Source organism: Denticeps clupeoides, chromosome 13, assembly GCF_900700375.1.
Source record: "Denticeps clupeoides chromosome 13, fDenClu1.1, whole genome shotgun sequence".
NCBI lineage: Eukaryota > Metazoa > Chordata > Actinopteri > Clupeiformes > Denticipitidae > Denticeps > Denticeps clupeoides.
In genome coordinates, this window is record NC_041719.1 from 18,574,059 (window position 1) to 18,599,448 (window position 25,390).

The window sequence follows — 25,390 nt, forward strand, 5'->3', positions numbered from 1 at the left end:
TTGTGTTGGGCAATGATGGGTATCACAAAAGCTTCTTCTGTTTCTGTTTTCCCACCCTGCTTTCGTGACTAAGATCAGGACAGATGGGAGTGCTGGCACACACCAAGTAAGGCCTCAATCCTAACATGTGCTTTCCATAATGCCGGAAGGTGTGACACCTTGTCTGGGGCGGGGGCTGTGAGAAGGAGGCCGGGGGAAACTGGATATTGAGCTTGAGGCCGTCTCGCGAGCCCAGCCTAGACTGAAGCCACGCACATCTGGACAGATGACAGCAGCAGAATGTGCTCGAACAATAAGTCTGTGAGTAGAGCAGACAGATGGGGAGGGTCAGTTTCCACCTGCTCTGTTTTGAGTTTTGGACACATTTAATGCCATGTGTGCAGGTACACCACATGTTCAGAATTGAAAAGAACTTCAGCATTATCAACTGAAGATATTTCCAACACTAGTTTGTTTCAAAATCTAATTGTGAAAAGTATTGGTCTGAGAACCAAACCTTGTGGTACTCCCTCGTCAGCAAGTGCCTCATTTGCGTCACAAACCATGAATAAACACATGCAGCAGTTTGTTGGACAGATAATCTGTTTTGTTTTTTTCTTCAGTTTCGGGTCCCAGAGCATGCAGCCTGAATTGTGCGCTGTGAACAAAACAAAGGCGCTGTGGAGAATGACATATTTAACTGAATGAGGAGATTGGCTAAGTGCTAGTCTGTTTTTTTTTAAATCACTTTATTACTATTGTGCATTATGTTACACTAAAAGTTCCAAAAGACAAGACAATTGAGTCTCATAAATACGCTGTTATTTAGCTGAAATTTCTGGGAGCTAAGGACATCTCAAAAGAATTAGAACCTCCCTTTGAGCATATATTTTTCATAGAAAAATGCTTAGGAAAATTTGGCTTGCCAGGTAACTGTAGCTGGGTGAGGGTGAACCCAGTCAGTTTTTTCAGGTTTGCATGCTTGTTGAAACCATATTGAAGGTGCAATGCTTCAGTCTAACTTTTCACCTTGCAAATGCTCAACGTGTGGGCCTAATGTTATAAAAACCTCAATTTCATACGCATAGTTTAGAATATAAAGCTTACATAACATATTGCCAAGATAGGAGAAGCAATTATACTGGTATATATATTCACACTGTCTGGTTCTGTGTGACATTTGTCTTCTTAGCTCCACATCTGTTTTTAATGAAAATGTTTTTCTCTCAGGAGATTTGGGTACACACACACACACACACACACACACACACACACACAAAATCATGACGAATCATCCGTAGGCTGTGGTCTATAATGGATGCAACATTTGTAGAAAGCTTCTAACAGAATATTCAAAACTTGGCAGCCACATTCAGGAGTTCGGGGTATGCCCTGTACTGCACCTTATGCTGTTGTCCTTGAAGCAAACAGGGTTTTCTCTGTTTGTTCTGAAAAGAATACTGTAAGGAAGTGTTTGTTCCATAGTTCAGCCTCGCACGAAAACTGAACACGCTAAGTCTTTGCCCTATGCTCTTTCATGCTTAATAGTTTGTCCCTAACCACAATATCGTCCAAAGTACGTCTGCACTATCTGCTCGGTGTCATGCACAGCGTGACTGCCTTTGCTTCAATTTATAATACATTATGTGATAGCACCCATTTGAGAGGAATGTTTATTTGTCTGCGCCGCAGAGTAAAAATGGATTTCTGTAAAGGGTGCAGTGAATTACTAATGTTCCTATGCGTCCTCCTAGCCTGTGTTTACTCCATAGTCTGCTCACATCTGTTACAACTGTTTAGAGATGTGGGCCTGCTGTTTGTGTGGGAGCGAGCAGCACAGATCCAGTTAGATCCTGATTTGTTGGCTGAACTATGCTTGACTTTTTTTTTTACCGCTCCCTCTGCTTTTCTTTTGCAGTGTGAAAGTGAGTTATTGGGCAATACAGGAGATGTCTGAAGGATACATTTGTCATCCTATTAGTAAATAGTGTCTCACTATCCCAGTGACTGGACCAATCTTTGGATTGGTCAGTTGTGGATTATTCAAGCATTTTATGAGATAATATCTGAGCACATCTGCTCTAGCATTACCCAACAAGTGGATTTTTGTAGGGTGCAGTTTAAAACCTCCTTCTCTGAATGTCACTGTCGCTTGTCTTTCAAAATCTCTTGAAAGCAAGCAAGTATACTAAAAAGAGCTTGTGGGTTGTTGGATATTGCGTTTGTGCTTTAGCCACCTAGAATGTCATTGTGTGTATTGATCTTTGATTTTCCAGAAGACATACTTTTTTGGTACTTTAGTGGACAAGCCATTGTCAAATCTGACCTCCCCTTCTTTTTAAATCTCCATAGTGGTCCCCCACCACCATCACCAGCATCTCCAGCATGTTCAGCAGCAACAGCCCCAGCAGCAGCAGGCCCAGACCATGGCCACGCCTGGCTCCATGGCCCAGCAGCAGAGCGCCCAGGCAGCCATGATGAACCAGCAGCAGCATCAGCAGAAGATGAGGCTGCAGAGGATCCAGCTGGAGCGTGAACGCATTCAGAGGAGACAGGAGGAGCTGATGAGACAGGTGAAAGGACACATTTCTACACACACCGGTACATGTATGAAGCTGGGCTTCCAGTGTATGAGGAAGTGTTTGTTTGCATGTATTCAGCCAAGATGCCATGCCAGGAGCAACCTGGCTTAGATCCAGAGGAAAACAGAACTCCCATCTAGAAAACTTTGTTGTGCCTCGTCTTGCAGACAACTTGCTTTGCTGCTGTCTCAGTTGAGGTTTGCATGGTGTTTACTCTGTGTGACCCAGGATGGCCCAATCAGAGTAACCCATTATTCGACTACCTATTCCTCACATCTGTGTCATGAACTGTGAATGACTTGACAGCACTGTGACAAAAGGCAATTCCCAGCAGCCACCTCCCGGAAAGGCCTATGATCTACAATGCTGTAATTAATATCTGAGGTATTTCCAGCTGCCTGAAGTCACACTTATCTGGAGCCACAGAGCGAACTGAAAACAAATAACTTTGTAACAGACTCAAAGTCAATGCAGAATGATCTAGGGGGCCATCTTGTGGCATCCAAGGGAACAACACAAACTAATGTCAACACAGCACAGAACTCAGAACTAGACAGGCCCCAAAATGAGAGATTTACAGCAGTGCTGTTTATCCTGAAAATCTCCCAATCCTCAATCTCAATAAGATGTGCACAGAAGTGTTTACAAAATGGCCGCCACTGGCGTCCTGGCTGTTACCTCACAGAAGAGATGTTTATCTTACTGTGAGATGTGCGGTTTCTTGGCTTGCTGTCTTAAACGAAAGTCTACCACCCATGAGATGCAGGCTGAACAAGCACTGGGGAGTTGAAAAGGAGTGGAAGGGAACACTCAGTGCTGGCTAAAGCACCAATACAGCTTTTCCAGACCCTGGGATCATATGAAATGCACATTTTAGACAGTACTTCAGCAAACATAACCTTAAATGGTCTAAGGTTCATTAAGTGTAGACATAAAAGACCTGCAGAGTCTATTAAGAAAGGGTAAAAGTCATATTGTCTGGTATTATTTGTTAAGCAGGTATTGCACTTCTTTATACTGGTTAGCTGAGCCAAAATCTCATTACCAGTACACAACTGGGTTTGCAAAGAGAGTTACAATGCCTGTGCTGGCCAGAATGACATTTCCTCGAGTACTGAATATGAAGATACACACACAACTCTAACTGATCTTAGACTGCCTTCAGGGGTTAGTAATTGTTTTCCCCTTAAGATTTAGAAATTATTAGACTTAGACTCAGTCCCTAGTCTTCCTCTGTCAGCAATAACCACACTTAGGTTCATTTGAAATTATGTGAATGATTGATATGTCATTAAATACCTAAATAAATGCAAGTCAAACATTGGCGATAATTGTTTAGCTGAAGTGTTGGTATTCCACCAGGAGGTGGCGCTGTGCAGACAGATGCCCATGGATTCAGACAGCATGGCTCCCGTGCCCACACCCGTAAACCCAGCGGCCATGAACCAGGGCAGCATGCCCACCAGTGGCTCTGACCCATTCCTCAACAGGCAAGTAACAATCGACTCTCACTTTTCCAGCTCCTCTGAGTTAACCACATTTTTTTTCCATGTGTGATATTGCATAGTCGAAGTTAAATGCAAGTCTCTTAGTTACAGGTGTAGCCACCTTAGGATTAAAGTTCTATGTGTCAAAGTTCTATTTGGCAATGTTATTTTTTTTTGTTGTCATAGTGGACCCTACCACTCAAGGGAACAGAGTACGGACAGCGGTCTGGGCCTGAACTGCTATAGCATCCCTACTACTCCAGAGGATTTCCTCAACAACATGGAGGAAATGGACATAGGTACACTTCCTTAATTCCATTACACTTCATGGGCTTTCATCTTGGACGGACTTGTACCTTTTTTAACTAGTTCTTCTCCATCCCATCCTCCAGACAACATGACACAGGGTAACATGAATGTGCCACAGCAAAGCCGATTCCCAGATTTCCTAGACTCCCTGCCAGGCACAAATGTGGACCTGGGCACCCTGGAGGGGGCAGACCTCATCCCCATCCTCAATGACGTGGAGTCTGTCCTGAACAAGAATGAGCCGTTCCTCACTTGGCTCTAAGAGCACATGGCCAGACGAACAAAAGACTTTTTCACCCTTCTGTGTATTTCTTCCAGGGGTTTTCCCCATATGTAATATAATATGTATGCTTTTTTTGTTCCAGTACTAAGTTACAGCGTTAAAGCCTTCTGACTTCAAAGCTGATTGTAAAACTAAACCAAAGTTCTGAATCACTACAGCAATCATACAGTGTTGTTCCTTTATGGATCGAAAAGTCATTGTGTTTGTTCATAATATAGTGTAGCATTACTTCACCCTGGTTTTACTATTGATGATCAAAGAAATGACACTCATGCTCTGACAGGAGTGACTTTAGTAGCATGCTGGGAAAGAGGCTCTCTTTGCTCTTCTTTTGTAGTGGTGCAGCTTAGATATATTCTGGAAGAAACTTCTGAGCAAATTTCATACAAAACAGACCAACTTTTGTTGCAGTTAATATTTTCATACCAGTCATGGCGGCCGTCTTGAATCTTCAGGGATTTGAATGAATTATGCAAATAATTAGGGTATATAAAATTGTACAAATGACATCCTCAATATCATATTGCCACGTTCATCAGCCATGACATTTTATAAGCATGTCTCCCATGGTAATGTTCACGAGGTCTCAATATCCTACATTTTTTAAAAATACATTTGAAAACCCTTTGGTTTTATGCCGAATACACAAGGTAGTTATGGTCATCACTTCCAGTAGCCAGTAGATGGAGCCACTGCATACACTGTTGAGGCCAATCATGAAATGATGAAATACATAAAACTTATCCAAGCTCATTGGTATCCATGGTAGCTGAACATATAGGCTTTATTACTTTATATTAGTTGGCCTTATGAACAAATGCTTTTTTAATTGCTCTTTTTATTGTCAATCCTTTGCAGTGGTATAATTTCTACATATTTACAGCTATTATATTTTAATGAATGTTCAGTATAAAAAGCTGGACCTCTTATATAGTAATTAAATGATAATTACACCATTGCAAAGCCTTCTTACATTACAGACTATACCAAATCAATGTCACGTACTGCAATGATGCTATAAAAAGCTTTAAATAAGTTGAATTTCTAAATTGTGTCAACATAACTGTGCACAGTTGGATTCTGGCATAGATATTGAATAAGTAAAGCTCAGCAGTTTGTAGGCAGATGTTTTATACAGTGTACTTTTTTTTTTACTGCTACAGTGTTCTTTTTTTATAAACTGTAAATTAGCCTAGGTGCCTCTGGCACATTTATGACTTTAAATATAGAGTTTGCATTTCTAGTATTTATCAAGATATATAATTTTTTTTTGAAAGAGAGAAATATTAGTTTTTTAAATGAAATTTAAAATTCAAAGCACTACAAATCAGCAAGGGATTTAAAGATATCTGATCTTGAAGTGAAGATTGAAGTTAGACTTGCGAAGATTCCTACTTTTTATTGGGTTTTTTTGAGGTTTTGCATGGCTTTGATAATCCATTTTTCATTAAAAGTCAGAGAATTGTGGCTGGTGACAGAAAGGAACAGATTATTTTGCCCCCAAACTGACTAATAAGGCAGGGATGAACAAAAGCAAAATAGCATAGTAACCTTTGACTGTTGTCCAGGTTTAACTTTGTGTGTTTCTATCGATGTGCCCTTTTCTCTCTGCTGCATGTTGAAGGTGATTTACTCTTCCTTGCCCAGGAGGACTATAGCTCCACTTTCTTCAGTCACATTTAACATTATAAGGGTTGTTAGAGCTGAGGTGATTAATGGGTGGTGCTTTGGAAACCAAAGAGGAGGTTATGATTAATGCACAGCTCATGACGTCCTTCACTGAGGACTGAATGGCTCGATGCTAGGTTTTTGTGGAGGTGATGGATATTCAGGACATCCCCTCTAGGGGGATGTAGTTTTCCTTCCACAGAGAACCAGGAGGATACATACTGGGGCAATGAAGCCCACCTTGGTGGGCACCGTGGTGTTTTTTGGGCAACTTGGATGGACTGAGGTGGAGAAGCTGTTGGACAAAAGCCTTTCTGTAAAGAAATCGGGCTGTTCTCCTTTCAAACAGCAAACATATTATTTCTGTATTATCTGTGTATTATTACAATGGTATGCCAGTGCAAACTCAAGATAGACATTGCAGAGGGTTTGAAAGAGAGGAATCTTATGTTATAGCAATTATCACCTCCACCGTCAGCTCCGGATCCACTGCCATCAATTGTGTGGTTTCACAATTTTTTTTATAAGTGTTGTGCAACACACTCCTCACTAGGTTCTTATAGTGTGGCTTAGAACCAAATGGCAATACCTGTGTAGCAACATTAATTGCATATGTTCATTCTGGTGCACTGCTCAGCTTCAAATGTATGGAAGTTGAAATCATGTTGGCAGAGCTAGACAGTGTTTTTACTTCACCCAGGCAGTGTGGAGTTCATGAACAATGTAGCCTTACAAGGAGGTCTCTGAACGGCTTGTAACTTGTTTAAAAAAATCAATAAAATGGGTTTAAATGCCATTGGCCATTTGTTATTTGTCTGTACATCCAGGAATAACATTATTCTAAATGTAACATACATGGTTCACTGATATGATGCATGATATCTCAGCTTTGAACTGTTCTTAAACCTGTTCATATAACATTTCCTAGTTTCGAAGACGTAAGACTCTACTTTAACCTTTAAGTGAGTCCATGGTGTAAGAACTCCTAAATTAAAGGACTGTTTGGATTTCTTGGTTAAAGATTTTGCGTCAAGGTGCAATTTTGGCGCCTAAAATCTGGATTGGACAGTGGCTGGTGTTTTTCATCTGCCCTACCCACTCTCAAAAATTCATCCAGTCAGTTACTATACAGTTGTGTGGCTTTCCAGTATTCGACACAGATGAATGATGCATGAAAGCATGCCATTTAAAACAAAAGCCTTAGAGTTGCAGCAGATATTGTAACAGTGTGTTCCGCCAGTAAACACATTTTAACATTTAGGGACTACAGGCCAATGTTTGCCATGTGTGAGTCAAATATTTATCACAAGAGGTCAGCACAATAAAACACAGGAGGGTCCAGCAGACAGTCCAGAGAAGACTTCGTTTTCACCACACGGTACCAGCTCAGCTGAACTCACTGTTTTTGGTTAAAGATGTTCCCCCAGCATTCAAATGTGAAAGCATGATTCCATCTGAATGTGTATGGACTGTAGTATAAAGTTCAGTGGCCTCAGGATTAGAGCAAATCATTTGCGTCATTTGGTTAAAAAAAAAATCCCTAATTTTCTTCTGCCTTGCAGCCTGGAATAGGCCAGTATGAATAGTGCTGTTTTTACTGACTGGTGTTTGTGCGACCATGAGGTGTCATAAAGTAAAACTGAGTTGCCCCATAAAACAGCTCATAAAAGCCCTGGACAAAAGCATGTGAGGGAAATGCTGGGGAAACAGTAAATATTTGCTCAAGGTATGTAAAGGCCAGCAAACAGCATTTCCTCTATCAACAGAAACAACGCAGAATTAAGCTATAAACTTGCATAACCTTTGAACGGTCTGATACAACACTATCAGAGAACACGGAGGTGCCCGATCATTATGCGATGAGGGCTCAGTTAGTTGTGTAAATGACAGCTATTTTAGTCATTGGTGTAAGAAACTGAAGGTTTCCTAAGGTACTGAAAAGTGAAAAATCTGCCTTGCAGTGGAAAATTTATAGGAAATCATATCATGTCATGTAAGATCATAGGAACGTAGAACATGGGCTCAGATACGTTTTATGACTTCACCACCATTTAATTGTTCATAAAATGTAATGAAGACAGTAAAAACATTAAAATACATTTAATTGGCTAACTATTCAACTAGGAATTTTGTTGTAAACAAAATGCTGTGAAAGAAATTAAGTTAGAGGAGGATTGAAATTCGGAAGTTATGCTTCATATGACCCTCACGTTGTCCTTTTATGTTTTGCAATAAATATTTTACAAAAAAGTGCTATGTCCTGCCTTTTGCCATCATACGGTTTTACCATCAAGCAAAAGATGTCAATCAGATACAAAAAGTCTTAACATTACAAATGAGAAAACTATAAATACATGAAGAAATCTTCATGTAGTCCACTTCATTCTACTGCACGTATGGATTGTCCTCAGTCATCTGTGGTATCTTCAAGCACTATCATCCTGAAACAATACAATGGCAATGCCCGTCAAAATTTTTAATTATTGTATGTCCATATTCTTGTGTTTTGTGTTTGTTTGTAGGTATGTGTGCTCGGTTCGAGCATGTGAAACTGTGTGCAGATGTGTTCTTTTCCATGTGTCTGTGAGTGAGACTGTGAGTGAGTGCTGGCTGTGAGCCTCACCCCGCAGCAGCCACAGCAGTCCCCGCAGATGGTTCCAATGAGGCCGTTGATGACCTGGAAAGCACACAGAGCCACCTGTACCAGTCCCATCACCAGCAGCATGGAGAAGAGGGTGAGGTGCCAGGGCACAATGCCCGATGGCTCTTCACATGCACTCCACAGACTGTGGTTGTTCAGGTAGTTTCTGCAGGCAGACAGAAAGTAACACACTGTATTAACTCCAAAACCACTATATTTTTACACAGAGGTGCACGGCATCATCTGACATTATTGATCAGGACCACAATTCACATTCGCAGACATCAGAGAAACACCTCCCACCTAAACTGAACTTTTGTTCCAGGAAGGAGGCAGCTGGATGCAAATGACTTTATGGTGTATTAACAAATGTCTGATATAGCCTGAGCGAAAAGGTAATATAGCTGAGTAATAAAACCATCATCCCCAACGTTGTTTGTGTGTTCTGTGTATGTGTATTCATATATAGACTGATTTTAGAATATACCGTATTCTTCAGGATGTATATTAGAACATTAACAACATATACTACTTACCCATCTACAAAGGGATATGTCCAGTTGCCTGACTCTGTGAAGCACTTTGGTCCGCGATGAATGGCATAAGCTGAAACAATTAAGGAATAGCCAGCACCCACAGCCCCCACTCCAGCAAAGATGATTGAAGTAAACATCTGCAACAACATTTATTACCAACATGAACACCAATATTTTGCTTTATTTGAAGTAGTTTCATATTTAATTAACAAATGCTATGGCTCATTTAGTGTTTTAAGCATTTTGTTATTTCTGCTTCCTATCTGATTCAACATTTGGCCAATATGAAGGTATTCTCACCGCAAATCTCTTGCCGCAGCTTTCATTTCCACAGCAACCACAACAGTCGTTGTTCTTCAGACCCAAGAAAACAAGCGCTGGGAAGATCATCTGATGTAGAGACAGCAAAATTGGGGAATTTGTTTCTAAATTTAATTATTATTAGTCTAAAGTGTATATGGAGTATATAGTAATATTTTTAAATCTTTGTTATTATTCTGTAATATCAGCCTATATTTAAAATAAGAAATAGCTTTAAAATGCTATAATTTATCATATGTCACTTTTAGCTAATATTTATAATAAACATCAGAAATTATTTTTTATTAAATCAGTTTCCAATACAATCAAGTTGTCAATAGCTTATTATTCAGTTATAAATATTTCAGTGAGCCATTTCTTTCTATTTTGCATCATTAATTGTCTTCTGCTCATTACTTTGAAACTTTACTCACCAGAACACCAGAGCCAAGTATCCCTCCAAAGAAAAACACCTCATCCGTAATGTCATCACTGTTGTCGGCCACCAACCCTCCAGGGAAAAACAGCAAAATGTTACAAAGCACACATAAAATAGCCAGCGGAATCAGAGTGATGCCCAGGCACTTGGCACAGCTACCAGAACACATGGTTCAAAAGTGATCAGCGTCAAGAGTCTCAAAAAGACACAAATTCGTCTCTGTGAAATGTGCCTGAGCCCAACGAGTGTGTTGCTGTGGAAATTTGCAATATATAGCCCCCCCGAGACAGTGATGTCACTGGCTCCAAATCAATTCAAACTGGTTGCTTCACTATGACAACAGCACTTCAGTTAATGTTCTACTATGGCGTTGGCCTCCCTCTGCTGCCAAATCAGACCAGCCGCTGCTCTTCAGTGGCCTGGAAGAGGAGCGCTTACTGTTTGTGCCAACATTCAGTGTGCGTTGCGAGGTTACAGATTTTTGTTTGTGTTTGTTTTCCTTTTTATTCTTTCTATTCTTTCAAAAAATATATGTGAAGCTTAAAGATCCCCTCCACAATGGTGTACCCTTTTCATTTACAGCTTTATGACCCTCTGACCTACAAAAGGGTTCATGAGACTCGAATACTTGGCCTGTTTCATCTGCATCAGTGCTCATGGACAATGATATTAAAATGTATATATACAGTACAGGCCAAACGTGTGGACACACCTTCTCATTCAATGTGTTTCATGACCATTTATGTTGGTAGATTCTCACTGAAGGCATCAAAACTATGAATGAACACATACTTAACAAAAAGTGGAGACCTGGCCTCCACAGTCACCGGACCTGAACCCAATCCAGATGGTTTGGGGTGAGCTGGACCGCAAAGTGAAGGTAAAGAGGCCAACAAGTGCTAAACACCTCTGGGAACTCCTTCAAGACTGTTGGAAAAGCATTTCAGGTGACGACCTCTTGAAGCTCATCGAGAGAATGCCAAGAGTGTGTAAAGCAGTAATCAGAGCAAAGAAACTAGAATATAAAACATGTTTTCATTTATTTCACCTTTTTTATTAAGTACATAACTCCACATGTGTTCATTCATAGTTTTGATGCCTTCAGTGAAAATAAAGAAAACACATCGAATGAGAAGGTGTGTCCAAACTTTTGGCCTGTACTGCATATCACATCTGATTAAATGTTATAAGATTTATTAGATATATTTCTGAGACAAATGTGAATATGAAATAAATTATTCTTATGGTTAAATCTAGCCATGACTGGATGCTTTGAACCTGAAAGTGCATTTGAATAGCAAGCAATGGAGATGGCCTGGAGCCACAGGCCATGTTCTGCTGAGATTAAGGTGACCAGATACAAACAGGCCATTTCTGTCCAGGAGTATGTAGGGGAGTAGGAGGTTATCAATGCAAATGGCGCACACTACAACACTGCCATGACATCGACCCTTAACCCTAATGCTGTCCCCACTTTTATATCACAGAATACCAGCTGAGACATGAATTATATGTCATAATATCAGCAAACTGGATTTGAAAAGGTAAAAGGGGATAATCCGAAGCAGCGAGTTGCAAACTCACAGTTGTAGACGCGAATATGGCAGGTCGAACATGACGGGTTATAACGGCTTGCCACATCGCACAAAAAAACAGGACATTATTGTGAGACCAATACTACATCAAGCGAACTTTGATATTAATTTCAACTCGGAGTGGAGTGTTGAGTGCGCGTTCACACACACAGACGTCAGTTCCCGTCACTTCTCTCCTCGCAGTTTCCGGACGGGACACGCGACATTACGAACTCGGGTTTGACGTGGAAACGAAAACACGGTGAATAAACGCGGTCGGAAGCGGCTCTCCAAACCAATTACCACATTACATTTACATTTACAGCATTTACCAGACGGCCTTATCCAGAGCGACTTACAATCAGTAGTTACAGGGACAGTCCCCCCCCCTGGAGACACTCAGTGTTAAGTGTCTTGCTCAGGGACACAATGGTAGTAAGTGGGATTTGAACCAGGGACTTCTGGTTCCTAGGCGAGTGTCTTACCGCTAGGCTACTACCACCACATGACCCGTTATATTACAACGCGCGGCGGACCGAGCAGACTTCGACCTGCCCGGTGAACGGTGAACAGGGAAGAACGAGGTAAGCTGTTTAATAACTATTTATTAATATATAAAAAGCCTGAAATCTGAAAAGTGTAGCTTGCGCGCGACCGTGTAATGTCTCGTCATGTTTACTGCGCGCTTCTGTTGGAATGGTGCGTGCTGGTGAGGATGTGTGGGTGTACAGGAATGATGAAGGGTGTGTGTGTGAGCGGAGCAGCTGTATGTGCGTGTTTATCTCTCCGCCTGTCTCTCTCTCTCTGTGTGTGTGTGTGTGTGTGTGTGTGTTGAGGAAGGAGGATGCTGCCTTTCGCTTCACGCAGGTCACCTGTTGTTTGTCTAAATGGCTGTGTCGCCTCCAGTCAGCCGCTGGCTTCTGTCATCGGCCTGGGTAAGAAGCTCAAACGTGCACACAAACAAGGAGAACTTATCCATTTCGACCATTCTTATTATCACCTTTTTATCTTTTTTTTTCAAGTTTGCTGTTTCTTTCCTTGAACAATCAGTGCATCTTACAGACCACTAAAGTCGAAAAAACGTGTTGCCTCGGCGTGTTGGCATGTGGACGTTATTACTTTACTTCACTTCACTTCACTTCACTTCACTTCACTTCAAAGCGACTTACAAGAGGAAGACACCAGCAATTCTCGTTCGGTTTCCATAGATTGTGAGTTACAAAAACTAAGAGCCCTGAGAAGGCCCAACATGTCAAGAATAGAACATGCTATGGAATTGTTAAGTGCTAGACAAAATTCTTATTTTTGTGAGTGTTTGTGTTTGAAATACTTTTTAAAAAAGTTAGTTAACGTTCTATAAGGCTCCTGAAGTGCTGCTATGCAGTTTACCTGCTTCGTACAGTGTTATGCTGGCACTGGAATGACAGAAGGAAAGGAATGACGTTCCTCGGGAAGCCCGAGTCACCGTTACTGTGATGACGTGCATTCTTCAGGCAGTCGCCACAATTTGACCTTTGCTCAGAGAAGTTGTGATATGTTACTTTACAACCTTTCTAGGTAACTTGAGTCATCCAACCCCCACTTGGGCCGCCACAGACAATACTGCGTACAAAACCAAAGCTGGCATTCCTTCCAGCAGATATTTCACTTTTGGTCCTTGCCAAATTTGAGAACGGGAACTGAGCAAGACACTTAACCCTAAGTTGCTCCAGGGGGGGGACTGTCCCTGTCACTACTAATTGTAAGTCGTTCAGGATAAGGGTGTCTGATAAATGCTGTAAATGTAAATTTAAGGCATTTGGCAGACATTTAAGGCATTTATCCAGAGTGACTTACAACGTGCTTTCATGTTACCATCGATAAAGTGATCAATTCCAGTTCACTATGAATACATTTTTTAGCTGCCATGTTAGTTTTGCGGAAGTAAAATGTCTTCCAGTGAGGCATTTGTTTCTTGCAAAGCTGTTATTTCAAAGTGTCCTCCACATCTCTGAGTATAGAGCCATACTTGTTAACCAATAGGAGGTAAACGTGTACTTATCTGTCCATTTTAAATTTACAGACATTCTCAAAAGGGGCGGTAATGCAGCAGATGCCGCAGTGGCTGTTGCTGCAGCTTTGAACGTCACAGAGCCATGTAGCACAGGTTTGGGTGGAGACGCCTTCTGCCTGTTCTATGATGCTCAGACTGGACGGGTGTGTGGACTCAATGGGAGGTAAAAGCTCAGCTCTAGGTTCATGCTGCGTAAAGGGTCTAGTGTGGACTCCTAAACTGAAAATATGGCATGAGGAGTTGTTATGGCTACTGATTTTATTTAATGCAGGATTGATATCCCAACTGGCCATATAGGCTTACTTAAAATGGTAATTACAATGTAAAATAGTGTAAAGTCATAATCCACAATACAGTGTAAACAATGGGGGGATGATGAAAACAGACCCGTAATCAGAAGGTTTCTGGTTCAAATCCCGAACCGCCATGTTGCCATTGAGCAAAGTACTGTCCCCACACACTGCTCCCCTGTGCTGTGATTCACAATGACAATCATTTCACTTTCACTTTTTCACATTGACTGTGTCCTTCGTCCAGATCCAGTTGACCCGTTTGACTCGTGGGCAGAAAGTTACAAACAAGTATTACTCCTTTTCTCCAGTGGCAGGACACCTAAAGCTCAAACATTGGAACTGATGGAGAGTCTTGGCTACAATGTATCCAATCCACCCCATGCGTACCACGCCCTCAATGTGACCGTGCCAGGAGCAGCCGCATGCTGGTGTGACACTGTCCGGCAGTTTGGGAGTGAAAAGGTAAATCCAGTAGCAGGGCTCTCGACTAACTTTTTCACTGGATGCACTGGTGCGACAGCGTTGAATTGAAACAACATAGTTTTGCAGGTTTACTTTTTTTACTCTTTAAACTGTTTACTGAAACTGAAATATTGACTTGCAGTTGAATAACTAACTTTCTGGTAAACATTTTTTTATCTGAAGCACAATTTTATAAGAAAGGTAACTGAGCTGAAATTAAAACAAAATAAATAAAAAGAAAACCTTTTTTTTTTTAAGTGCAAGTGTTTTAAGGGCTTGAACTTGATTATCATCTCGGCCTGATGATTTATCTATTCTTATACGTTAAAAATGTATAAATGACTCGTAACGTGTGCAAAGCATGTTGATACAGTCATGTTGGCCGACATCCTCTGCCGCAATAACCTTGGGTTCGGGCTTTTAAAAAGCTGTACTTGTTGGGCTTAAGTTTAACTTTTTAGGCCTGATTAAAACTCTAATCCATGGCTTTAATCCATCCACTCTTGTCTATCTGATGGGTCCAGGCTACTCAACTCTCTCTGTCTGACTGCAGCAAGCACATTTTCAAACCCCTTCATGACCTGTGATTGGTTTAGAATACAATACTGGCCTAATATGTGTCTGTTGCTCGAACCACAGGGAGTTTAAGGGGAATTTTTTCGCCCTGAATGCCTGGTCGCACTGTTGCAACCTCCTAATTTTTAGTCACAGCATTGAGAAATTAGGACACACTCTAGAGCCCTGCATAGCATCAGAGCTCCATATTAAACTCTTTATGTGAAGCGAAAAAGAACTGAACGGTTTGCTCTTCCATTTGGTTCTCTTTTAGGCTGGAATTTGAAATTTTTTGGCCTTTTTTTCTCAGCCACTCTTGTTTAGACTGTTCTAATCATGCTGCCAGATAACATCTTGAAACTCTTGAAAGTGATTGTACTTTAAATAGAGTTGAAGTGGTGAAGGCCAACTTTGTTTCCGAAAGTTTCCTCCCATGTTACCAACCCCCACCTACACACTAACAATAAAAAAAAATGTTCGGCCCTGCTAGAGGAAAGCATTTTTTCTGTCAACAAGAATTAATGTGTTTGCCCCACTCCCACAATGTTCATTTTTCAATTTGAATTTTTGGCACTGGGATCACCTGATATTTTAACTCTTATTGAGTTTCTTGCATTGTATTATTATGATTATGATAAAATTCAAACAATAGTATAAATATGATGCTAATATTAAAAAGATCAGTCACCACTATATGCTTACATTTTCTAAACAACTCCCTTGAGGACCCAGTTTTTGCCTTTTTTTAGATTTATACCATACATAAACATGATACCTCATTGCATATAAAATATAAACACATGATACCTCATTGCACTGGATGAACATTAGAATATATCAACTGACCTGTGTTGCCTACAGTGATGCTTGTCAAATTTATATTGTTTAAGTGTGAAAACAATGGGTTTGAATGTGGTGAATACTTGGTGACACATCTTTACATCTGGCAGCTCACGATGGCTGAAATTCTAAAGCCAGCCATCGACCTGGCTCTGAGGGGTTTCCCTGTAGCAGAAGTCACTGCACATCATTGGGCCAAGTGGACAGAGCAATCTGGGAAGGAGCTGGGTGCAGAGCTGCTCATTGATAAGCACACTCCTAAACATGGACAGGTGTTCACCAATCCACACTTGGCCAAAACATTACAGGTAACCCAGAGATGTCAGGTCTCAAAACCAAGTAAATCTGAAATCCATTAATCTGGAAGTTTTTTTTTAATATTACAATCAGCACCAACAAGGACAAATTGCTTCTAAATGTCGTCTAGGATCAGATTGTGTAGGTACTAATGTTCCTAGGCAGATTGTCAACTGAAGACTGTATGTATGAAACATTTTTGACTCATTGGGCGGAATGCACTTTGTCAGACTTGTGATAGTCAGGGCCAGACCTGTGATAGTCAGGGTAGTGAGAACATCACCAATCAATGCTGTGTCGTGATAGACAGAAAGGCACTACTGTAATTTGTGGGCTGCAAACAGACACTCTTTTATGCGACTGCTGCATATCATAGTTACAGTGCACCTTGTGAAAATACTACACTGGGACATGGCAACATAAGTAATGTTCATGAAATAATCTTTTTCCATATATAACAATCCAGCTATTAATATTAATTTAAATTTAACTAGTACTTTTCTAAAGTGGTCTGTAGAGCTTTCATGAATAAAGTGTTATGTTTGGCACCCTGTTAGCACTCTATCTTTTGCTGCACAAGAGGGATAATGTTTAACTGAAAATTCCAGGTTTACATCCTGGTGGTCCCTTCAATCAATCTTGTCTGCTTCATAATCCATCCAAATTAGGGCTGGTAGTAACACATTCATTAACCCAGTGTCCACAAAGTGAAATCCCACTCACCAAATAACCCTCAGTTGCTCAATGGATAATGATTCTTTAATTATTATAAGATATATAAGGGCTCCCGTTTACTACAGGGTCATGCTTTGGCACTGAGAATTTCAGATAACTCTAGATTTAAATCTGAGATGAAAATTCTTCATCATACACAAAAACCCAAAATGAAGTGCCAAATGTAAAATTATTTTAATGAATGCACAAGGCTTGTCTTGTCATCACATCCTATGGCAGGAAATTTCAAGTCATGGAAAGGCTGGGTTCTATCAAGGCAGAGTTGCTGAAGCCATAGTTAAAGTGATAAAGGAGAATGGTGGTGTGATGTGTTTGGAGGACTTGAGGAGCAACAGCAGCAGTGAGGTCACACCCATCTTCACTGACTACAAGGTAAAAATGTAGTAAAGATGCACCATCAGATGCACCTCCCTGCGTTTACAGCTTCACTGACATGTAGTGAGGTTAAAAAGATTAGCCATACCCAGATGAATGAGCTCAATGTTCATCTGCTATCAGTTTGACATTGAGTCAGCTTCTATTTTTACATATTTCCTGTATGATCATTGCACTAATAATGAGTATTGTTTTTTATGTTCCAATTCAGTCAGTTCGACTTTGGGAGATTCCTCCCAACGGCCAAGGAATGGCAGCACTTATTGCCCTAAATATTTTGGAGAACTTCCTCATCAAAGGTAGATTTAAAAATTATGCCCATCCATTCTTCAACATATCCATAAATCATTAATCCACATATCCCATGTAATCATGGAATTATAAATTCATAGATCAGAATAGAGGCTATTAGCAAGGCTATTACTATGGAAATTAATTAATTAATATCAGAATCAGAATTATTCTGAATTAATATTCTAATATGATTACATTATTGACTTTATATTTAAATATGACTTGCATTTACAATATGTTGATGTTAATTTAGTATTATATTATTGTGCCATTGGTTTCCAAGCGGGTAAAGAAGCAGACTTGTAACCAAAGGGGTGTGCATTCAACCCTGAACTGTCAAGGTTCAACTGAGGTCCCCTTGATCAAGGTACGATCCCCACACACTGCTCCCCAGGCGCATTTCATGGCTGCCCACTGCTCACCAAAGGGTGATGGTGAAAAGCAGAGGACACATTTCATTGTGTATCACAATGCTAAAAACTGTTGCTGCATTTTGTGAACCCATAGCCTCTTCCATCTTTCTTTTTTATAAGGTGGAAGTGACGTGATTGTCATGTGACACACTGCAGCACAGCACATGGTGCGCACAATAAAATCTGTCATCTGCTTTTGACCCATCACCTTAGTGAGCAGTGGGCAGCCATGACAGGCACCCGGGGAGCAGTGTATAGGGACGGTGCTTTGCTCAGTGGCACCTTGGTGGTTCGGGATTCGAATCGGCAACCTTCTGATTACAGGTCTGATTTGCCCGATACAATAATTTCAGATATGTTAATCAATATGTTTTTTTTTTATGCATTCATGTTTAGAAATGGGTCACAACAGTGCCAGCTACCTTCACGTTTTAGCCGAAGCCCTTAAACTAAGCCTGGGAGATACTTTTCACTACTGTGCTGACCCAGACAAAGTGAATATACCTTTGGATGGGCTACTTGCCAAAGACTATGGTCAGAGACGGGCTGAGCTCATTCACATGGCCAGGTAAATGTTTCATGAACCTTTTTTAGCATTAGCATGGCATCACAGGGGTGTCTCAACCTTGTGAGCGGCAGTATCGCTACGTAGCGGATGGGCGCTCCCTCAAAGCCAGGTACCAGCCAGTGTCTTCCACAGCGTGATTACTTTAGATATGACTGTTTACTTACCCCTCCCTGTAATCTAGAGGATTACCCCGCCGACCATCAGTTGTCTGAGAGAAAGTACACAGGACAGAATTTGGGGAAGCAAGAGAAAATGTAAACTTTGGACACTAAGTTAGCATACAATGTACAAATGTCATTACAGAGTTTTGCCTTTAAACTTTAATAAGAAGTTTAATAAGAAGCATTAATAAGAAGTTGCGTTTCAAATATGACCAAACAAAAACAAAGACATTTTTATACATTCAGCACAGCAGGGTGCTAAAGGCTCAATTTGCCATAACCCACATTTTGCCATAATATCCTTCACATAGGTCTGTTATACAGATAATTATGCTCCATTTAGTCTCTACATGTGGTGGGTTCTTCCAGTTCCACCAGAGGGCGCTTATGACTGAGATGCAACGGTGGTGTAATAAACCTGGTGTAATAGGCATGTTTATAACTGTCTTTTCTTTTGCTTTACAAATTTCTCAATGACGAAAACATCAACTGAAAAGAATTAGATTTGTTAGCATTCCTGTCTGAAATCCTATTAGAATTACTCTGATTATTACCCAGGAAAGCCTTACAGAGTTTTTTTTCTCCGCAGGGCCAGGGCTGATGGTGAGCATGGGACTCCCACAGGAAGTGAAACCGTTTATTTTTCTCTAGTGGACGGCGAGGGGAATGCTTGTTCTTTTGTCAACAGTAATTACATGGGCTTTGGCACAGGACTGGTCCCTCAAAACTGTGGGTTTTCTCTTCAAGTGAGCACATCATGCAGTTTTCAAGGTCAAACAAAAAATATGATCAGAATACATGTTGGATACATGCAGTTCTTTCTTGATTAATGCGAATATTTATTCAATGAATATCATGGCTGTTAATAACAGTTCCACTTTGGTCCAGTTTGTACTTCCATTTATTAGTTAATCTTTAACCTCAGAGTTGTTATTTAACACTTGTGATATGGATTGCTGAATGGCTCTTTTGTTGTATGATTTTATAAATGCTTTGAAGACATGTTTTGTCAGAGTGGCCTCACACCGCTTTATTGTGCTCATCTCTTCTTTACTCTTTTAGAACCGAGGAACTTGCTTTTCACTTGACACCAATCATGGGAACTGCATAGGGCCACAGAAAAGGCCATACCACACCATAATTCCAGCCCTGCTGACAGATGCAGAATCCGGCAGGCTCCTGTGCTCCTTTGGGGTGATGGGGGGCTTCATGCAGCCACAGGGGCATGTACAGGTGCTGATTTCCTGCCTTCAGCCCCAACACTCCTACACTTCAGTTATAGTAGTTACAGTAGTTACAGATAGTTTATTATACAGCATCTCATTGAAGTGAGTACACTTTTAATATTTAATTTTAATATTAAGAAAGTATTTTAATATTTCTTTCCTTGCGACACTTGGGATATGACACTTTGATACAATGTTAATTAGTTAACACAGCCAGTAATGTGTAAACTGGTGGCAACAAAAGTGAGATAAATTAGGATTAGATAAAATAAGATAAGATGAAATTTACAAAATTGTGTCCAAATTGTGCCCAATGTGAGTTACAATGTCTAAGTTGTGACTTTATATATTATGCTAAATAAAACACAATGGACTATTTTAGACAATTCTTGTATTCAGACCAATTGATGTTTCTTCGTAGGTCTTGCTGAATATGCTGGAGTTTGGGATGAACCCTCAGGAGGCCCTAGACGCCCCACGTGTGTTGCTGCATTACAGTGAAGCTGGTAAGTCCTTTTCCACTCACATGGAGAAAAGGCTGACCTGGTCACATGACGTTTACCACTCTGAAAGCACAAATCCATTGTGTCTTGCCAGAGTGGGTTCACTGTTAATGAATGTACATGCAGGCACTGAAAAAAACAGAAGCTTAATTTCATCCACAAATAACATCTAATTGAGGATTTCTTATAAAGCTTAATCATCCATAATTCTTAATATATTTAATGAATATCACACATTGATATAAATTCGGGAAATTGGAGAACAATCAGTGGCAAAAAAAGGCTTAATTCTATTCCTATTAGGGGTTAAGGATTTTAGGTACTTTAGCCCAACAGCAATCAATAATCAATGTGCTGAATGGGCACAATAATATGTACCCGATGTGATATGGTTTTGCCCTGAGGTGATTACTGGTATGTGTGTGTTGTGTTTTGTAGCCCAGCGATGGCAGTTCAATTTGGAAGCTGGGATAGAGGAGGGTGTGGCTGACGAGCTGAGGAGGCGGGGGCATGCAGTTTGCTGGCCAGTGGCAGGGCACGATCGGGCACAGTTTGGCCGGGGTCAGGTCATTGCAATAGGGGACTGGTGGGACCCCAGTGCCTCAGCTCCTGCAACCCCTACCAGGGTTCTGTGGGCAGGATCAGACCCCAGGGCTGATGGCTGTGCTGTGGGATATTAGCCTGTTTCTTGTGGTGGCTGAATGGTTATTATATAATATGTAACAGATTGAAAAGAATGTCCAAATACCACATTCTGGTATTATTTAATAATTTACTTCAAATTATTTATAATTTTTTAAGATTTTTTTTTAAATGTGTTTTTTGTGTACTTCCACTTAATAAATTTTTTAAACATGAGCACATGAAGGGCATCCCTCTCTGTATCACTCTTTCTCAAAGTTTCTTCCTTTCTTTTTTCTCTCTTTTCTTTTAGAGGAGTTTTCCTTATGTGCACAAGGGTCAAGTGTGGGGGGTGTCAAAGCCCATTGAGACGTACTGTATGTGATTATGGGCAATATAAGAAATAAATGTATGTTGAACCAAGTGTATGTTTAAACCTGCTTTTTAACATGGTATATATTGCTTTTTAAAAAATAAAATTTCTGTTTGTATGTGTATGCAGTACATTGACAGGATCAGTAATTGTGTCATACATATTCTGTCATTGCGCTAAAGAATTTTGTGGTGGGCGACCTCGCTGACTCACTCCCATTCTTTTCATTTTCCTCTTCATTTTTTCTTTTTCTGATGAGTGGGAAATACCAGCCCAGACTGAGTCACACGAGTTTGTGTACGCATACTTATCAGCTCTGCACAGATCCTTTTCTGATGACATTGACCTAAGTACGTTCATTCATCGCACCAGTAGGGAGGGTCCATCTGTCAACTCGTCAAGGTGAGAGTGGGTTAGGCCGGGGTTTATCTTGATTTGTTTATAGACCTTGGCTCAAAATTAGTGACCCTGATTACTCATATATATTGAATCACAAGTATGCATTATTCTTTCAAGAGTTGTTATGAGGCTCTGGATTTGTCTGGATGTCTTTAAAATATCTTTAAAACATTATTTTCCTCAACCCTTTAATCTCACATTTTGAATGTTCATATAATGAAATTGAACGTGATAATAGTTTAAATGCCTTTTTCCCCCCAGTAAACTGAATGTTTGAAGGCATACTTGGTGAATGAACAACCCAATCTACATGTTCACTTGCACTTTGTTTTTTATATATCATATTATGGACTTTACTGGAGCACAGGCAGAGTTTCATTCTTCAAATCCCACTTAAATACACTTTTCAGCAAGTACAATAAAGTTGTATTCTTTAATGGATAAAACACACACGCTTATGTTTCCTTACATAATTCACTGAATTCAGTGACTACTGCTCAGTCTCATTATTACTTTTTACTCTGAGGGTTAATCTGGGCTCAGGGCCACTTAAGCAAAACTCTGCCTGGTACATTCCAGTCCACAGGCCATGTTTTTTTTATTTCTTGTGCATGAAGAGTTCATTATAGGGAATGTCCTTTTGTCCCACGCTCAGCAGTCTGATGCCATCTTCTGTTGCTGTAGAGAACTGGCAGCTATTTACTCTGCAGCTTCTCCTCAAGGCTACAGAAATCCCCCTATCATCTGAACAGACCTCATGTAATATTCCAGTGACAGGAATCTTTCTGCATATGGGTTTGAATGGTGAAAGTTGTGGGAAATTGGGGTCCTGCCCCATGGGCTTCAGCGTGTTTTCTGCCTAAGTCCTCCAGAGTCTCACCCTGTTTCCGTTGTTTTGGGGGGTTACTCACCACGCCAAAAATGGAACTTGTTGCATCATCTCAGCAGGGTTGAGCAGCAGAGCAGGAGGTGGAGGGTCTGCTCTTTTCCGCCCTCCCGGTTTCCTCTTTGGATTAGGGCAGTGGAAAAACCCTGGGAGAGCCCTTCCTCTCTTCATCATCTCCACTTTCTTCTCCTCTCCTGGCACGTTCACTTGCTCCCTCGCCATGTGCACCCTGCGTTTCGCCCGGTCCTTAGGATTTGCACTTATCCCGCTGGCGACCTGCTGCATTGTGGCTAATGTGCTCATGTTTTACCCCGGGGGATATAGCAATTATGTGCGTGAAGAACATATCACCAAATATGCATGGTCTTTCATGGGCATTGTTGGAGGAGGTTTGGCGGTGAGTTAAGCATTTTATTCATTATTAATATGATTGATGATAAGCATTTTTCTTTTTTCAAGTATCTGTTACTCCAAGATAAAGACAAATTAGGTAAAATGTTAATAGAAGAAGTGACATTCATATATTTAAATATTTATATTTGTGCAATGACAAATACATTTGAATGTTTATGTATAAATGGTAGGCGGAATGAAAATTATGAGGTATTTATTTGCGAAATAATTCATGATTCCAAAGCAAGGGTGAGCTAGATTTGGGTTTTAAAGTCAAATGGCCACACATCCTTTCAACAGGAATCTAGCAGAAGTGAACATCCTCTCTCTCTGCCTGTCTCAGGTCTTCCTGCCTGCAGCTGTGTTTGTGAGCATGGGGAAATGCGCCGACAGCTGCGGGACCGAAACCTATGCGGTCAGTACTTTTGTTGGCGCTGTTCGTGGTTAACTATGTACTCGCATGTCAGCATGCAGGCGTCGGTCGGTACATTTGTCTAAGGGAGGGCCCTCACACCCAGATTCCTCGTGGTGGGACTCCACAGCTGCTCAGGGCGCTGGAAGTCAGCCACTTCACATCCTGCTAGTGTCTAAACGCGGATTTTAAAACAATGCAAACCCTTGTCTTTTTGTCCTCTTTCACAGATGTGTGGCTCAGTAATGGCTGCCCTCGTTGGATTGTCCGGTTCTCTCTACTGCTGTGTCGTATCCGTCTTGGCTTTGCTTCACGGACCCTACTGCTTCACCACATATGGATGGCAGTATCGTTTCAGAAATGAGGGTGGAACGTATGTCTTTACTAGCTGATTATTTCAAACACAGCATTGACATTTGGTGTCTGTGAGAATATTTTTAACCCAAAAAATGTAGAGCCCATTTGTACCTGTACACAGTGTTTAAGCCCAGACAATATCCCATTGATCAAGGAACACTTTGAAGTGTTAAATGAAAATCTTCTTCTTCCTTGTTCCTCAGGTACCTTTTCCACCGAGAAACCTGGTCAGAGTGCATACAGCCGAGTAAAATAGTGGAATGGGACGTGACTCTCCTGTTCATCATGCTGTGTCTCAGTGCCCTGGAGAGCATCATCTGCGCTCTGCAGCTGCTGAGCGGAATAGTCAACGCTGTGTGCAGGCCGTGCTGCTACAAGCAAGAGTACAGCCTGAATCCCTGAGAGCACCGAGGCTACCGACCCCGCCCGCCTCGATGGATCCACTTCAATTAGATTTTCTCATCCTCATCTTCTCCTGAGTTCTTAAGGCAATGGGATAGGATTTGATTTGATTTGTCAAAGTGGACTTTGAGTCGTGGCAACAACTGCTGAATATGTGGGCCCGTTCCTTCAACTTTAATGAAGGAGAGCCTGGATGCATATAGACTGTTACTCTGCATATTTGCTGTGCGATATATCCTTTCAGCTCCTCAATCAGATTACGCAGAGGAAAAATTACACAACAGCACGAGAAAATGCAGCACTCCATTTAATCCATGAAACAATTCCTTATAAGGCTACTGAATTTGAATACATGTATTTTTTTCTATGATGATACATTCTAAGTTATTGTTTTTTATTCTCAAGCATGTTGAATGTATAATGTGTTTTATAATGTTTCTGTCACCGTGAAGAAATAAATATTTTTCATTTTTAATGTTTGCTTTGCAAGAGATGTTTGGTTCATGAGGGCAGTGGGCCTTATGCACACTTATACACAAGCAGCACAAAGGCAGGTTTCAGGAGCCCACCCTTACACAGCACTATACTGGAGGAATAATTATGCCACATAGTACCATAGTTATAAAGCTTAGGTTTCATGTATGTATACAAAGAGTGTGTTCTTAAAGGAAGATAGCACATTTCTATCATATTTTACACAATTTACATCTTTATTCCCATCAGGTTGTTCAGTTCTGGAGCTGTTTCCTTCAATTGGCTTTTGCAAAAGGCTTCTAATTCTGCAAGATTGTTGGGCCGACTTGCATGCAGATTTAGGTCTGGGGATTGTGGGGACTATGGTAAATCCATCAGCTTGCACCTCTTGAGATTTAGATTTTATGTATGGTTGAAAGCCTTATGTTGTGGTAGATGCCATCCTTTTGTCCCCTAGATGGAGTGATCTGTGCATCCAGAAATATTTCTTTGAATCCTTT

The 25,390-nt window shown here is 40.8% G+C and overlaps 4 protein-coding genes across 6 annotated transcripts in view; 3 read left to right on the plus strand and 1 right to left on the minus strand.

Annotated features, from left to right (window-relative positions):
* The window catches only part of wwtr1 (WW domain containing transcription regulator 1), a 30,926-nt gene extending 23,822 nt beyond the window's left edge, over nucleotides 1-7,104 (plus strand). The window contains exons 3-6 of one of the 2 annotated variants that reach the window (XM_028999988.1): nucleotides 2,332-2,552; nucleotides 3,924-4,051; nucleotides 4,235-4,347; nucleotides 4,441-7,104. In XM_028999988.1, the coding sequence (XP_028855821.1) occupies nucleotides 2,332-2,552; nucleotides 3,924-4,051; nucleotides 4,235-4,347; nucleotides 4,441-4,619 (641 nt within the window). In that variant the 3' untranslated portion in view covers nucleotides 4,620-7,104. The remainder of the gene's footprint in view (nucleotides 1-2,331; nucleotides 2,553-3,923; nucleotides 4,052-4,234; nucleotides 4,348-4,440) is intronic. The other variant, XM_028999989.1, reaches the window with a different exon arrangement.
* Nucleotides 7,105-8,349: 1,245 nt separating this feature from the next.
* On the minus strand, nucleotides 8,350-10,540 carry tm4sf4 (transmembrane 4 L six family member 4). The gene is made up of 5 exons (XM_029000002.1): nucleotides 10,220-10,540; nucleotides 9,786-9,875; nucleotides 9,486-9,622; nucleotides 8,932-9,115; nucleotides 8,350-8,749 (listed from the first exon to the last, which is right to left on the minus strand). Exons 1-5 carry the CDS (start codon nucleotides 10,391-10,393, stop codon nucleotides 8,735-8,737), a joined length of 600 nt encoding a protein of 199 aa, XP_028855835.1. The 5' UTR covers nucleotides 10,394-10,540; the 3' UTR covers nucleotides 8,350-8,734.
* A 1,443-nt stretch (nucleotides 10,541-11,983) lies between these two features.
* LOC114801719 (glutathione hydrolase-like YwrD proenzyme) lies at nucleotides 11,984-21,504 on the plus strand. Of its 2 annotated transcripts, none has more exons than XM_028999976.1 (12): nucleotides 11,984-12,382; nucleotides 12,635-12,733; nucleotides 13,861-14,014; nucleotides 14,453-14,606; nucleotides 16,112-16,309; nucleotides 17,253-17,405; nucleotides 17,620-17,707; nucleotides 18,512-18,683; nucleotides 19,434-19,590; nucleotides 19,907-20,077; nucleotides 20,492-20,576; nucleotides 21,012-21,504. In XM_028999976.1, exons 2-12 carry the CDS (start codon nucleotides 12,643-12,645, stop codon nucleotides 21,251-21,253), a joined length of 1,665 nt encoding a protein of 554 aa, XP_028855809.1. In that variant the 5' UTR covers nucleotides 11,984-12,382; nucleotides 12,635-12,642; the 3' UTR covers nucleotides 21,254-21,504. The 2 variants fall into 2 exon arrangements, with proteins under 2 accessions (XP_028855809.1, XP_028855810.1); XM_028999977.1 differs by having other exon boundaries at nucleotides 12,639-12,733.
* Nucleotides 21,505-22,905: 1,401 nt separating this feature from the next.
* Nucleotides 22,906-24,891, plus strand: tm4sf18 (transmembrane 4 L six family member 18). The gene is made up of 4 exons (XM_029000004.1): nucleotides 22,906-23,249; nucleotides 23,589-23,660; nucleotides 23,888-24,030; nucleotides 24,218-24,891. The coding sequence occupies exons 1-4, from the start codon at nucleotides 23,073-23,075 to the stop codon at nucleotides 24,414-24,416; spliced, it is 591 nt and encodes a 196-aa protein (XP_028855837.1). The 5' UTR covers nucleotides 22,906-23,072; the 3' UTR covers nucleotides 24,417-24,891.
* Nucleotides 24,892-25,390: the final 499 nt, after the last annotated feature.